The 16,846-nt window shown below is 34.1% G+C and overlaps 1 protein-coding gene across 6 annotated transcripts in view; it reads left to right on the forward strand.

Moving 5' to 3' along the window:
* The window catches only part of SCFD1 (sec1 family domain containing 1), a 104,187-nt gene that overhangs the window by 68,464 nt on the left and 18,877 nt on the right, over positions 1 to 16,846 (forward strand). For 5 of the 6 annotated variants that reach the window (XM_025391931.1, XM_025391935.1, XM_025391936.1 and 2 more), the window contains 4 exons: positions 1,988 to 2,058; positions 4,072 to 4,151; positions 7,359 to 7,421; positions 9,533 to 9,608. In XM_025391931.1, coding sequence (XP_025247716.1) covers positions 1,988 to 2,058; positions 4,072 to 4,151; positions 7,359 to 7,421; positions 9,533 to 9,608 — 290 coding nt within the window. The remainder of the gene's footprint in view (positions 1 to 1,987; positions 2,059 to 4,071; positions 4,152 to 7,358; positions 7,422 to 9,532; positions 9,609 to 16,846) is intronic. The other variant, XM_025391932.1, reaches the window with a different exon arrangement.

A 16,846-nucleotide genomic window follows, 5' to 3' on the forward strand; every position in this document is an offset into this window, starting at 1 on the left:
CAAAGGAGAGAGGTACGTGTGACAAGAGGTTCCAGGCTGTAGCTATAGGCTTTAGAATAATCATAGTTGTAAAGGACACATGCTAACATTTTCAGTTTGGTTTCCCTGTGGTTATGTCATTATAACCATCAGTATGCTCCGCAGCCCTTACCATCAGCAGCCCTTACCATCAGATTGGTCTTTAAAACCTTAGCAGATGTTCTAAGGCAGTTATTAACACTGTAGCAGTTTTAAAGTATGTTTCCCCTTGAAGAAGAGTGGGAGCTGTTCCTTCTTTAAGCGAAGTAAGTATCTGCTATTAGAAAAGGCTATGCTAGATGCTGAAGATACTTAAAGCAAACTCAGGGACCCACAGGCCCTGAAAACTGAGGGAGGGGAACCTTCCTCTTGTATATTAGGATCTGTGGTCCCAAGTGGGTAGGACAAGCCTCATTACTCTTGTGCCCTTTGTCCTCTAGCTGGTCGATCATAGTTGCAGCAGTTATGGCAGGAAATGCTCAGTGAAGCAGGGTGACCAAAGCCAAAGCTTTCTAGCTGGGGCACCAAAAAGGGAAGGCCAAGGAAATGGGAAAGTACCAGGGAGATTGTGGAGAGGAAGGAGCTCAGGAAAGTAACCTCGTAAAGTTGTTCATGAATTCCTGGGTTCACCCCTGAACTGCACATGTATGAAGCTGATCCTAAACAGCATTTCAAAGACTGAGAGGGGAGGAGTTAGACGACTACCTCCCAGTCCCCGGACTGACCACTGGTTGGTGGGACAGATCCCAATAGCACTGCGAAAGGTTTTGAAAATAGAATCGATGATGGAAGAATAACCTACGGAAGGCTGGTAAGAACATTAGCCCGTACTGAATCAGGCTAATTACCTGCTAAAACAAAAATATCAGTATTGTCCTAGGATTTAACAGGCCCTGGAGTCTCATAATCTAATATTTAAAATGCCCCAAATACAATATTTATTTGTAGACATGAGAACTTTAGAGAACTTGATCTTTATTTTACCATTCTTTGTCATATTCAGGGAGTACAGATAATTAGAGAATGAGTGTTAGTGTTCCAAATCATATAGAAAATAAGTGTCCTATCAGTCATTATGTTTTGAAAAAAATCAACTAGTTTTTATTCTATAATAAAATACAACAATTCTGAGTTCTTGCATCTTACGATACACTTTAAAGTGAAACTGAATATTGTTATTTGTCAAGACCAGTGCTTCATCACATTTCCACCAAAGTGCACGTTACAGAAGAACAGACAATAAATGAGTTTCTCTGGACAGTCCTGGACTTTCGGTAGTAAGAGTAGTAACTCAGAGCACTGCAAGCAAGATATTTGTTTGAAATCTTATGTTTTGTCTTAAAATTTGAGGCAGATATATTCTATGTGATATAACAATTTTTTAAATAAAAATATATGGTTTTCCCATTCTTATAGTAATATAAAAGCCTTCAGAAACACGTGTATTTAGGGGCCCCCAGTTTGAGAAATATGGCTTTAGGCTCAGCTAGTGGATTTTGTTTAGCCAGCAAAGTTTCATAACCCAATTCCTAGGGTGACCATACATCTGGTTTCCCAGGATAGTCCCACTTTCATACCAGTTGTCCTTATGTAATTGTTAGTGGCACCCCTTTTGCCACCTCAAAAGTATCTGTTTTGGAATTGTATGATTACCCTGCTTATATCCTTTCCTTTCATTATGAGTTTATATCTAAAAGGGAAATCTCAACATTATACACAATTTGGAAAATACAATAGAGATGCTGTCATAATCACAGCCCTCTCATCCCACCTCATTTAATCTTTTCCATATCTGTATTTTACATGGTTGTGATTATAGTACCTGTCACCTTAGCTCAGTTAAATCAAGAGCCATGTTTTGTTTTGTCACATTTATATATGCCTTGAAATGTTACATACTTGCGTTGACTATAATACATAATAACCACAATTATGAAAATCTTTTTTTAACCTCTTTTCCCCTATGCAGCAGGAACTCCAGAAGATAAAATGAGGTTGTTTCTTATCTATTATATAAGCACACAGCAAGCACCTTCTGAGGTATGTCCTTTATTCAGTTATTGGGAGGAAGGGGAATGCTTATTTGTAGACTACTACAATTCAGATTTTAAAAATAGAAGTAAAAGTCACTACAGCTAAATATCTACTTTATTCCTTTAAAAGAAAAATGGCCAGGCATGGTGACTCACACCTGTAATCCCAACACTTTGGGAGGCCGAGGCAGGCAGATCACTTTGAGCTCAGGAGTTTGAGACCAGTCTGGGCAAGATGGCAAAATCCCGTCTCTATTAAAAATACAAAAATTAGCCAAGTGTGGTGGCATGCACCTGTAATCCCAGCTACTGGGGAGGCTAAGGCAGGAGAATAGCTTGAACCTGGGAGGCAGAGGTTGCAGTGAGCCGAGATCACGCCACTGCACTCCAGCCTGGGTGAGAGCAATACTCCATCTCAAATAAAAGAAAAGAAATAAAAACAATTTGTTAAGGCTGCTTCTATGTACTGCTGTATTTTATAGCAACTTTTATTGTTACCAGGGGAAACTACCCTTGAAACATCTACTTTTAAGTTGTTGGAATGTGAACTGAATTTAAGTGGCCAAAATTCTTATTTTTGGAAAATAACTATTCTAAACTAAGTTAATCAGATTTGCTGTGCTTTTTGAAAGGTTAACCTTATTTTAAGATTGTTTTAAAACTAATGTCCAATATAGAAAATATAGTCTATTCTATAAAAGAAAGTGGTGATTTTGGTATCAGACTTCTTACTGGGTTAGAGACTGTTGACTCTAACGTTAACTGTATAGTTTTACTGGATGAGCAAGAAGCATAAGAACCTCAAGATGACATTTAGAATGTGGTTGTTCTAAACTCCATTCCTTTGCCAGCAGCAATTTTTTTTTTAGTATCTGGTAAATTGATAGGGTTTCTGTTGGTCAAAAATCTTTGGCATATTAAAATAGCAAAACTAAACCTGCTATTTGCTCTCAGCCATTCTACTTTACCTTGGGAACACAAAGCTTCACTTCTAATTTTTTAAGAAAGTGTGGTTTTCTTTTTATAAGTATCTCTTTCAGGCCAAAGTGGGAAGATTACCTGAGGTCAGGGGTTTGAGACCAGCCTGGCCAACATGGTGAAACCCCATCTCTACTAAAAATACAAAAATTAGCTGGATGTGGTGGCGCATACCTGTAATCTCAGCTACTCAGGAGGCTGAGGCAGGAGAATGCCTTGAACCTGGAAGGCAGAGGTTGCAGTGAGCCAAGATTGCGCCACTGCACTCTAGCCTGGACAATAAGAGTGGAACTCTATCTCAAAAAAAAAAGTATCTCTCTCATCAACAGAGTTTTACCTATATATCTCAGGGGATTCTGATAGCTTAATTACAATATTTTTCTTAAGAATATATGATTCTAAAACTTAATTCAGTATTCCCTTAATTTAACCACATTATTTTTATTTACTTTTGGTAAGGATTATGTCTTTTCATAAATGTAAGTGATCATTAAGATAGGCTCCTTTAAGTTACACAAATTCAGCCAGACTTATCAGGAAATGAGTAAGGAAGAGTTGGAAAAAAAAATTTTTTTTGAAGTGCAGGACACCTGTTGTCCAGTTAATGAATCTGGACCCCTAGAATGAAAATGAGATGAGAAACCCAAATCTGCAGCTCCCCTGAGTTGGTGTCATTCCCCTTGTGTTTCTGGGTTAGAAATATTCTTGGTCAAACCAAATCATTTAGTGCGTGTCCCAAAGAAAAGCAGTAAAGGAAAAAAATATCCCAGCAGTAAAGGAAAAAAATAACATTGTTGGACTTACTGAGAAATTTTAAAATACTGTACTTTTATAGGTGATTTGGGAGCCTCTTAAAGGTAATTTTCATTATATGCGATTTTCTTGTCTTGGGTGGTCACATGGGTACTCATTTAAGACGTGACTCCACTCTACTTGGGTGCCAAGAATTTAAACTCATGCCTTTGGTCTTACTTTTAATTAATCAAATAACATCTTTCATGAAAGTAAAATTTTTTGTCATATAGTTCTTTTCTTATTTCAGGCTGATTTGGAGCAATATAAAAAAGCTTTAACTGATGCAGGATGCAACCTTAATCCTTTACAATATATCAAACAGTGGAAGTAAGTTTTATTTTCTTCTTTAATTCCTGTCATTTAAAGGAGTAAAATTGAGGCTTCATTCCCAAGAAAATGGGAATGCTAATAAGAAAACTGAACAATGCCTTGGTGGTTTTATATATCTACTGGCATAAATATTTCCTTATCTGGCCCACCCTGTTTACAGCTTAAAATTATGTAAAACAGTTATGCCTTTCTTTCCTGGGCAAGCTTTATAGTTTCTTTACTGATAAGGTGAGAAAGTCAAAGACTGAAATGTCTGGAGTCAAATGTCTCCAGGGCATTAAGAGGAAATTTTAATTTGACTAGCAATCCAAGAAAGGCAAATTAACATATTGCAAACATTTAGAAAATACCATGCCAAGGATACAGGAAAATTTATGTGTGCATTTTATACTCTGCTATTAGGAATATAAATTGTCAAAAATTTTCTGGATGGTATAAAGAGTTCTTTAAAAATAACTCTGACCACTAGTAATTGAAGCTAAGATTTTAGATACAATTGTAATAATGAAATTTTTAAAAGCAATCTAAATGTCTAGCAGTAGTATTAGTAAGTGAATTGTGGCATTTCTGCAAGATAAATACAGTCGGGTCATTAAAAATCAGAAGGCTTACTTAGTGACATTGGGAAGTGCTCATGTTATATTGTAAAGTCAAAAAAATATTATAACACTCTTTATTGATTTGTTTGATAAATATTTCCTAATAGCGAGCATGATAAACAAGGCCAACTGTCAGTGAATTTACATTTGTGTTGAGGAAACAATTAACAAATAAGCAAATAAATGAACAGAATAATGTTAAAACTGTGTTAAATGACATAGGAAATAAAACTTAAGTGATAAGATTTTAACCTGCTGGGGGTGATAGCTAAATTTGCTTAGCAGATCAGGGAAAGCATCTAGTAGGTAGTCACATTTGAGCCAAAACTTAAATGACATTTTTTACAGTATGATCCCTGTTTATCCATTTTTTCATCCATATGTATGTGTTCATATAAGCATATACATACAAACATGTAATTACAGAGTTGAAATGGCATACAAATAAATGTTAATAGTAGATAATTCCAAGTAGTAGAATTTTTTTTCCTTTTGGGTGCTTTTCTTTATTTTCCAAATTTTCTACAAAAAGTATTGCCTTCAAAATAGTTTTTTAAATAATTTTTTAAGATGAAAGGATTAAATATGCTTTCTGATCACAATTATATAAAAAAAATAAGCATAGCAAGAGAATTATACCAAATTGTTAACAGTAGTTATCTCTTGAGTGGTGAGATTATGAGTGCTTTTATTATCTATACTTTTGAAACTTACTTTTGTCTGTGTTCTTGTAATAAGAAAAAAACACACAACAAACCTTTGTTTAAAAGGAAAACTGAAAACTGTCTTTCTCAATTTTTATAATACAGGTTGAGTCTCCCTTATCCAAAATGCTTGCAACCAGAAGTGTTTTGGATTTTGGATTTTTTCAGATTTTGGAATATTTGCATATATATAAAATGAGATATTTGGGGATGGGACCCAAGTCTAAACAAAAAAATCTATTATTGTCTCATATACATAGCCTAAAGGTAATTTTATCAGTATTCTTAAGTTGTGCATTTGAACTGCAACCTGACATGAGGTCAGATGTGGAATTTTCTACTTGTGGCATTGTGTCTGCAGTACAAGTAAACATTAGTGTATGTTCTTTCATTCTTTATACATATGACAGATTTTTTTTCTAGAGACGAGGTATTGCTCTGCCACCCAGGCTGGAGTGCAGTGATACAATCATAGCTCACTGTAACCTCACACTCCTGGGCTCATGATCCTTCCATTTCAGCCTCCTTAGTAGCTAGGACTACAGGTGTGCGCCACTGCACCCAGCCAGATATTTTTTAAAACTGGGAAATCATTTTTAGAGATACAGTTTTGTATTCTAGTTCTTAATAGCTTTCGTCATGCCAGTTCATGGAAGTATTTACTGTTTGCCTAATATTAAACCATATAAATGCACTGTTATTTATTTAACCCTTCTTTGTTGTTCAGATATTGTTTCTAGTGGAAAACTATTTTTGTTGTTGTTGTAATGCAGAAATTCTAATCCACTGCTGATTCACATCCTCCTTTCTGAACTGAAATTTTTGTTTGAGATTTCTCTGTTGTTGGCAGATTTTGTCAAGATTGAAACTGAGTATTTTTAGCATTTCTACTACCACATCTTAGTGATTTACATTTTTTTCCCTTATAAAATTTTCTTTAGGTACTCTTTTTTTCCCAGTTACAAAGCATTTAAAATAAGAATCATTATGAAAGAATATTGATTGGCATAAAATGTTTATGGTGTGCTACTAAAATGTGTTATAAAACAGTATATACAATATGATGCTAACTTTGGTTTTTAAATCATATATGTTAAATAGGCATGTGTCCTAAGATTAGAAGACTACATCAACATCTTAACAGGGGTTACCTCAGAGTGGTAGGATTCTTCTGGGAGCATTTTATATTTTCTGGATTCTCTACAATGAAAATACTCTCAGAATAAAAATATTTCTAAAGCACATCTAAATGCCATCTTTCTGCCCATCCTTCATCGTATTGTTTAGTTACAGAGATTCTGGACATTTAGAAAGAGTTGAAAATAATATATGCAATTAAGTATAAAAGTCTGGTGTAGAATATAACTAAAGGGAAAAATCATTGAGTGGTAGAGTTAGAAGTGTTAACAAAGAAAGTGGTTTTGAACTTAGCCTTAAAAGGAAATATATAGTTTCTATTGAATAAGGTAGTGAATGTATACTCCTAAAGGACAGCATGAGCAAAGGCATGTACCTGGAAACAAGGGAGCATAGAATGTAGGAAACAGTAAAAAGACTAAATTATTATATGATTGTTCTTTTAAGCTATCAAGTCTCTATATCAGTTCTTTTTATTTAAATGATCACATAGAAATGAAGAAAAATATGAAGTTTGGAAAACTAATGCATTTGGGCCATGATGGCAACACTGCATTCCAGCCTGGGTGACAGAGTGAGATCTTGTTTCAAAAAATAATAATTCAGTGTTTTAGTACTAATTGTAGTACAGTTATATTAGTTTAAAAATTCTCTTTTCAGAAAATGTCTGCATCATAGAAGTTAGTCAATAGATATTTTAATGCCATGACACCCAGAGTTAGCTCTAATAATTAGCTTTTAAGTACAACTTCCTTCTTTTATAGGGCTTTTACCAAGATGGCCTCAGCTCCTGCCAGCTATGGCAGCACTACCACTAAACCAATGGGGTAAGTATTTTTAATAATTCTGTTGCATCTTTGTACTCAAAACCTTAGACTTTCATGCCTTAAAAACACAATGTCTGACACTTTGAATGCGGAAAATGTCACCATACCTTTGGTGACATTTAGATGGCTGAAGTTCTCCTTTTTCTTTTCTATTTTTTTAAATTATTTTTCATTGGCATGTAATAATTGTTCATATTTATGAGGTACAGTGTGCTAATACATACCATGTGTAATTATCCAATCAGGGTAATTAGTATATCACCTCAAACATCGTTTTTTAGTGTTGGGCACATTCAAATTCTCACTTTAAAATGTAAGTTAATGTCTTTTACATGGTATAAGCTGAAACTTAGATGACATTTTTTACAGTATCATCCCTATATGTCCATTTATCCATCTGTGTGTATCTGTGTGGATGAGTATACATACATACATTTAATTGCATAGCTGAAATGATACACACCTAAATGTTAATAGTGGGTAATTCTAAGGGGTATAGTTCTTTTCTTTTGGGTACTTTTCTTTATTTTCCAAATTTTCTACAACAAATATTGTCTTCTAAATGGTTTTTATTCATATACTTGTTTGTTATTATAACATATTTTTCATTTTCAGAAAACATTTGAAGGTTAAAACTATTTTAATATCAATGTTGATAACTAATATAGACTTGCAGCTAGGCCTAGCTTCAGGATAGATTCAAGCAGTGCTGAATGATAGGAAGTCCTCAGGGCTAGGTATGACATCTTACTCCAGAGACCCCAGTGGAGTATGTGTGATTTTCAGAGAAACTGAACAGGGTAATTCTGACTACTCTTTTTGGTACCATACAGTTTCCAATTCCTACCTTACTTTTTAGAGCTAAAACAAAAGCAGGAAGCCAGAGGAGAACAGGTTTATCCTAGCCCCACACTGAGTAACTGGTTTTAATGAAACAATTTCCAAAAACAAAAGCACTCAGCCTTGTAAGTACTTGGCAAAAGGAATCCAGCTGGCCTGGATTTTCAGGCCAATTCAGACAGTGCTGCTCAGGTTAGCACACCCCCTCAGAGTTGCCTGGTGACAGGAATCACCCAGGGCCATTCATTCCAACAAGGATTACTTTCTCTTGCTTCTGTGAATGAAAAGATTTCCATCCTGTCCATCTCTTCATTTCAGAGTGGAGTAAGGCAAGACGAGGAAAAGGAAAATAATTTTGGAAAATTACTTCCATGTATTTAATAAAATAGACTTTTCAGTTTCATCCCTTAAAAATCTTATTGAACATTAAAGCCTATTAGATTTCTTATGATTTTGCAGTTGGGATTTTGATAAATATGTTGTAAGAAACTCTTGGGTGATCTGAAAGCTGTCCCTAGCCTTCTGAGATTTTAATGCAGGATTACTATTCTGTCTCACAAAACATCTTTTAATTCCATGTGAGAGACCGTTTGAACCACAGATATAAACCCAGTATGGCAAGCCACTTACTGGTGCTTTGTTGTTGTTTAAAATGTAGACAACATTCTTCAGAGTTGAGGCAAAATTCAATAAGTCTGTTCTGTTTCACATTTTTATATGATAGATTTTATGTATAGGGAGGAGAGACAATATACAATGTAGGATTGGATCCACCTGCTGATATAAGAGAATACAGTAATGTTTGACTTACTCATAGTACTTACTGGCATATATATTTTCAATATGTTCTTGTGGTTTGAACTCCTAAAGCAAGTTGTCCAAGTTACTAGCTTTAAATTGTTTTTCTTTTTTTAGCATTGGACAATCAGGAAGGCAAGGAATTCTCTTCAAATTATAACTTGCAAAAAAAACTATAGCTAAGACTAGGAAATTAATATGTATATTTTGAGGGCAGCTCTTTATTTTTATATTTTTTAATAATTATTGACTAATCAGAGTATTTTAATTACTATTTTATTGTTAAATAAAATTGCAGCAGTGACACCCATGGCAGCAGAAATTCTCAAGACCTTTCTGTTTAGTGAAAACAAAGGTGGTAGGTACAGCAAGCATCATCAGCATGTGGTGTGTAATCAGGTAAATATTTATCTGTGACCGATTGGAGAGGCACTTTGTACTTAGAATGGTCCTTCTCTTTTGCCCCCACCTAGTCTCTTATCACGAGTCATGAATACAGGATCACAGTTTGTGATGGAAGGAGTGAAGAACCTGGTTTTGAAACAGCAAGTAAGTACACTTGTTAGAAAACATACTGGTAACTTTTAAACATAAATGTTGACAGGCTAACTGCTCAGGTAAAGCAACTTCTGGATTTATTCAGGTAATAAATAGGAATCATAAAATCAAGGAGTTCTTTTTAAGTTCTGGGGTACATGTGCAGGATGTGCAGGTGTGTTACATAGGTAAACGTGTGGCATGGTGGTTTGCTGCACAGATCAACCCATCACCTAGGTATTAAGCCCAGCATCCATTAGCTCTCTTCCCTGTTGCTCTTCCCCCACCCTTGACAGGCCCCGATGTGTGTTGTTCCTCTCCCTGTGTCCATGTGTTCTCATTGTTGAGCTCCCATGCGGTATTTGGTTTTCTGTTCCAAGGAGTTCTTTATTAGTGTATTTAAGACTCTGAGGTATTTTTGCATGTGTAGCTCAGAGCTCTGTAATTTTATACCTTTTAAAAAAATTTGGATTTGGATTTGGACTTCACTTACATTTTGATTTGTCTTTACCATCCCCAGGTTGTTGAAAGTACGTTAATTGAAAGAATGAACCTAACCTATTTAGAATAGTGAACTGCTACATAATGAGTATCGTTTATTTTAACATATAATCAGAATATTAATAAGCTAATGAACTTAACATCTAAAGTCCTATGTAAATTGGACTAAACAAAGTATTTTAAATAGAATTTATATTTGGGGATAATAAAATTGTACCTCGATTTCACATTTTCTTTCTTTTAGTCCTTCATTTTGTATATAGGACACTTTTAAATGACTTTTTTGTTTTTGTGATTTTTCTATTGTAATATATAGATATTCTGCTTCAGTCATTAATTCATTTGGTGTCTTTTCAAAAGATTTGTTTTTTACTTTTAATTTTGGAAATTTTCAAATATGCATTATCAAATTCTGAATCCTTCAATTAAGTCAGTATCCATTCTTGTTTCATCTATCCCATTTGTGTTTTTTATTTACTTTTACTGGAATATTTTAAGGCAAAACTGAGATAATGTTTTACACAGAAACTCAGTTTGCAATGAGAAGGGTTTTAAAGGCCAAATCAAAAGAATCGGTTATTCAGATCTGAATATTGTTTATTTACCTGTATTCAGAAAACAAAACCTTTTCTTTCCTCCACACGTTTCTTTCTTATAATGTTTACTTGTGGTATTTTACATACATAATCTTTATTTGTGGCTTAATAAGTTATTTTTTTCTTTTTCTTTTTTTCTGAGACAAGGTCTTGCTCTCTTGCCCAGGCTGGAGTGCAGTGGTGCTAGCTGGGACTACAGGCACGCACCACCACACCTGGCTAACCTTTGTATATTTTGTAGAGATGGGGTTTCGCTATGTCACCCAGGCAGGTCTTGAACTCCTGGGGCTCAAGTGATCCTCACACCTCAGCCTCTCAAGTGCTGGGATTACAGGTACAAGCCACTGTGTCTGGCCTCATTATCCCTTTTAGAAATTATTGTCAGTCCCTCTCATTCTACCTCCTGGTAAGGAGCTACTACCAAATACTTAATCTACTTTTTCTTAATCATTCACAGTACTGCCCAGAATCAGCTTATCTTCACCCTCTTAGACTGTATGTGAAAAGGCACAATAGGAAGTTTGGGCACATTAGAGACAACTGTGCTATACTTTATGGCTTAGCCTGGGCCCGTTCTTATTTATCGTCAACTGTGGACAAAATGATTTTGTTTTATGAGACAAAGGGGGACCTCCAACTTCTATGGTAATGTCTGCCTTTTGCTGGATAGACTGGCTATTACATAACCATATGTAGTTTATTTTTAAGGAGACTTACATATTTTTCTTCACATGTCACTGTTAGAAGTAAATCCCAATAGTAAGATTTCCCTAAACAAAGTATTTCTTATAACATATAACTCATAGTATTTAGAAGTTACAGACTTTAAGCTTTAGAATAATCATGGTTTTTGAACTTATTACCTTAGAGTCACATGGCATATATCCCCTATGATACCTGTAAAAGACATCTAAATTGGTCAATTCTTAAATATTTTATTGTGCTAACACAGAAGTTTATTTGGAGTGCATAAAATATAAAAACAATTCTTTGTGATCTTATATCTCTGGTTTTTTTTTTAATATTGCAAATAACATAGCGCTTTGACATAGGCAGTTTCTCACTTGCAAAAGTAAAATTTGAAATGATCAGTGGTCACCCCATCTCTATATTTTTGCCACCACTACCAGAAGAGCATGCCATTAAAAAAAAAAAAAAAAAGTTCAGAATTAGAGGAAATAGGTATTGACAGGAGGTAGGAATGGTTCTTTTTATATTATCTTCAAGTAAAAATAATAGTCATACAATATAGTCTTTTTTTGTTGCTCTTTAAAAAGAGAAAAAATAGATGGTACTGAAAGACAAATACTTAGGCTTATCTAAGCTTTAAATGTTAGTTTTTTTCTGGGTACATCGTCATCTCTGGTTACTTCTGCCCACATGACAAATTGCTAAGATTGAAATCTAGAATCAAGAGTGTAGACATTTCTAATTGTTCTTAATAAATATTACCACATTATCCTCGAGTAAGGAGTCTCTAGAAAGATGTAAACTCAGAGAAGTCCATGTTAAAGCTCTATTACCCTTATATTCTAAAATTTAGAGGTACTGTGGTGGGAGGTCTTGGGCAGTTTGGGAACTGAGAGGTAAGAGGTATCAAAGAAGACACTGCTGAAGATCAGTTCTGTTTCACTCTTGGAATATTATGAGTAATTTATGCCTCTTAAATCTCTAAATATTGTTTTGGATCTTTGAATAAACAGTTTAAACTGTAAATAAATTAGACAGAATAGGATTAGCTACATCCAGTTTTCTAGGTCACTTATAAGAGCTTTTTATACCTTGTTTTACGGGCAGCATAAGTTTTGTGCATCACAAGTATCAACTATCACATACACCCAGTTGAATGTTATTCACAGATTTGGAATCTGTTTGTGTGAGGATAATTGTACAAGAATGTGAAGATGAATAATGTAGCATACAGTTGCATAATTTTAGACTTCTGTTTTACTTTATTTGGCCTATTTGCAAAAATAATCCCTCCTTTAAAAATGAACAACACATAAATTACAAGCAGTGAAAATCCATAGATTAAAAAAAGATTTAAAATACACATTTGCAATGTTTGGCTCTTAAGATTATGATTTGAACAAGAAAACTATAAAACATGATTTTATATGTCGGGCACGGTGGCTCACACCTGTAATCCCAGCACTTTGGGAGGCCAAGGCAGGCAGATTGCTTGAGCCCAGGCATTCAAGACCATCCTGGGTAACATGGCAAAAGTCCATCTCTACAAAAAATACAAAAAAATTACCTGGGCATGGTGGCACATGCTTGGGAGGCTGAGGTGGGAGGATCACTTGAGCCCGGGAGATGGATGATAATTTATACAACAGTGACTGGATATCAAGTTGTGTAGTAATTATTTCATAACAAATACATACATCAAAACATCATGTTGTACACCCAAAATATATACAATTTGTCAGTCATACCTCAATAAATCTGCAGAAGAGAATAAATCACTACTAATTATATAATATTATAAATTATAAATTAATAATTACTTTATTATTTTAGGAGTGGTAATAGTGTTATGGGGTTTTTAAGAGTTTTTATATTTTGGATATATGTACTGAAATATTTATGGCTAAAATGATTGTACGTTGGAGACTTACTTTAAAACAACCTAGGGGAATCGGTAGTAGGTGACAGTATAGGTGAAATAAGATTTGCCACAAGTTAATAATTGTGGAAACTGGGTGATAGAGGGATAGATGTGTCTTAGTGAGTTCACATAATCTCATTTTATTTATTTTATTGCCATGGACATGAGATGATTTTGTAAACTCATCTGTAAGATAAGGGTGTTAGATACACTCTGTAGATCCCAGTCTGGTTTATAATTTTAAATTTTGGAGACAGCCCATCTTATTTCCTCTCCTTCTAGCTTCACTTCACTGGCAACTTTCCACCCTTCTATCATTGATACATCTCTCATCTCCAGTGTTTCCAGTGTCCACACACGCCATCTAATTCTTTACTTGGCTGATAACTGCCTTCAAGATAAGCATCCTCTTACAGGAGGTTCACATAGGGCTTTTTCATTCTCCAGGGCTCTGGTAGTCAAGACAGTAGCAACTCTTGTCCCATCCCCACTGCCAGCTTCAACATCAGAGCATCATCTGAAGCCGAGGGCTGCAAGGGGAAAGTTAGAAATAGTCACCATAGATCAGTTGTCAGTATAGGTCAACAAGTGGCTAATTCTAGGAGAACTCAAAGGAAAAAAAACTTCCTTATTTTGGTTATAGAACTATATTATATTTCTTAGTTGTCTTTGAGTTTCTGTGCATATTTTATTTTGTTTTGTAATACACCATCAGAAATAAAGTTAACATTGTTTTTACCTAAGCTTTTCCAGTGACTAAAATCATAAAACATGACTAAAGTCATAAAATGACTTAGGATTTTTGGAAATAGATTTCTCACTATGTTTTTTCAAATAGTTTCTAGTTCATGTATTTCAAATTTGAAGAAGTTTAATTTAGGATATTCCTGTGTATAGGACTCTGTCTCTCAAATCTATATCTATAATAGCTTTCTAATAAAAATTTAGTTGCAAACTATACAATAATGTTTTCCATTTTATTTCTAAACAACAATTTCTAAGAACAAAATATGCTTGGGAATTCTTAAAACAATTGAGTTTTTCATTTGATAAAATTTTGTTTATACCCCTTTTACTGAAGCACACAGACTTTTTATGTTTGTAAAGACACATAAGATAACACACTATTTGTTGAGCAAAGAATATTGTATGGTTTTGTTTGGATGTTTTCCATATGCTGGTATGTTAGCTGCTAAAATCTGGTTTTCTTAACCAGTAAAACTTGATTAACCTGGAATGTAAATTATTCTAAATATATAATTGATTTTTGTTAATGATTAAGTCAATTCAGGCCTTTAGGCAAAGAATGGAGGCTAGCTAGAGCATTAGCTGGTGACAGATCTCAAAAGTTGTTTCCTGAAGTACTCTTTCCATTTTAAAGACATTATATATTTTTTAAAACCATTCTCTGTACCTGAAGCTTCCTTTAATATATGGGAGTATGTGAATATTGTATTGTATAAGAGTGGTAGATGATTTTGGTGTGTTATTTGGTTGTAAAAACCAGACAAAAACATAAGAAAGACTTGTCTCTGGGCTCTTTAATTTTTGAACAACTTTGCTGGAAAGAAATTTTTCTTATGTTACTTAATGACCTACTTGGCAGACTTGTCTTCAGATACAGCAGAACTATAAAACATAAAGTAAAATTTAATTGTATCCTTAGGAAAATCTCATTTTATACTAATTAAAGATTTACCATGGAATATTGGTATGAATATTCAAACTTCCAATTATTTTCACAAATATAATAAAAATAATATGACCCTTATGGTTTATTATTACATATAATCTTTTCTAAATTTTCCTCCGTTGTATATATCTAAGAGTACAATGCAGGAAGCTAAACACAGAATTCAGTGTAAATAGAGAAATTGATATAAAGTTGTCAAGTTTAGTAACATTTTACAAAACAATTTATAATGTTTTGTTCTAGAATTTTTAAATTATTTATTCTCGTTAGGTTGCAAAGTACTTCATATCTGTTGTTGGTATTACTTGGAATACATAACTATAGTTTTTCTCCTTTGGATAAAGCATTTTAAAATCTTTCTTTAAAGCACATTTAAATCTGCACCCATTTACTCTTTAGAGAAATTGGTTTAGACTCACTCTTAAGTGAACAGACTCAATTTTATTTGAAACAAAACTTAAAAGGTAAAATTTTGAGCCACCTTTTTTTTAAAAAAAAAATCTAAATAGTATTCAGGAAGTATGTTCAGACAGCTTGAACATTTGATGCTTGTATTTATATTTGAAAGTACCTAGCCAACATAAATATCAGAGAGTAACGAAATAGCTTTAATTTTAATTTTACTTGCCTGAGACCATCTTAAAAGGTTTTTACTTTACCAGTCTAGGGAAGGTAGCAGTATCCTTAGTGACAGTCCATTTTAATTACAATAAAATGTTTTATGATCTAAGAAAACAGAAAATCCTTATATAATAGTAATGTGTTATCTATAGATTTTAGTCTGATCTATAAACAATCAGATTGAATGTTTTTGGCATACAAAGTCTCTGAAATACATAAAGTACAATAGATACAAGACTGTTCTCTTCAGAACATCCTGTACAATTCACAAAGGAAATATCAGTTCAAAATGAACAGAATAACACTTCATTAGGAATGCACTTTGAATAAACTTAATAGTCACCTACTAAATTTTCTAAATTTGACTTATGTTCAAAATAGTAAAACTTGTCAGACTGAAATGTAACAGTATTTCTTATGCCACAGCCTGTAAACAAGTCAGGAGACAGCCTTTTGCCAGCACCTGTGTTGTACATTTCATGTTCAAAGTGGAATCTGTTCTGTAAGATGATGCAGTACAACATTGAAAACTTGGAATTTATCCCAGGCAAAATAAAAATGGTCAATAAAGTTGTTTGTGTATCCATATCCCCATTTTCCAAAGTACAAAAAAATACCTTTTTATTAGAAATGAATGAACTCTTACATCATTTAATATCATACATTTGCACGAACTTTAAAAGTTACTTTATTTGTAAAGAAAACTTTTATAATCCACAGAGAGGAAATGAAAAAAATACAGGGGGATTCTGGCCATGCATGGTGGATCACACCTGTAATCCCAGCATTTTAGGAAGCTGAGGTGGGTGGATCACCTAAGGTCAGGAGTTTGAGACCAGCCTGGCCAACATGGTGAAACCCTATCTCTACTAAAAATATAAAAATTAGCCAGGCAAGGTGGCATGAGCCTGTATTCCCAGCTACTTGGGAGGCTGAGGCAGGCAGATCGCTTGAACCAAGGAGGCAGAGGCTGCAGTGAGCCGAGATTGTGCTACTGCACTCCAGCCTGGGTGACAGCTAGGCTCCATCTCAAAAATTTAAAAAAATTTAAAAAAAAGGGGGGGGGATTCTTCTTTGATCAAAACAAAAGCTTGCAGTTACTAGTATTAAAAGCAAACACCCAACAAAGTAAAAAGCCCAAACATGTATTTGTACTAAAACCTGAATACACCTACACAGTTAAAGAAGCATTTTTACTTAGAATTTTTTTTTTTTTTTTTTTTTTTTT

Source organism: Theropithecus gelada, chromosome 7b (assembly GCF_003255815.1).
Source record: "Theropithecus gelada isolate Dixy chromosome 7b, Tgel_1.0, whole genome shotgun sequence".
NCBI lineage: Eukaryota > Metazoa > Chordata > Mammalia > Primates > Cercopithecidae > Theropithecus > Theropithecus gelada.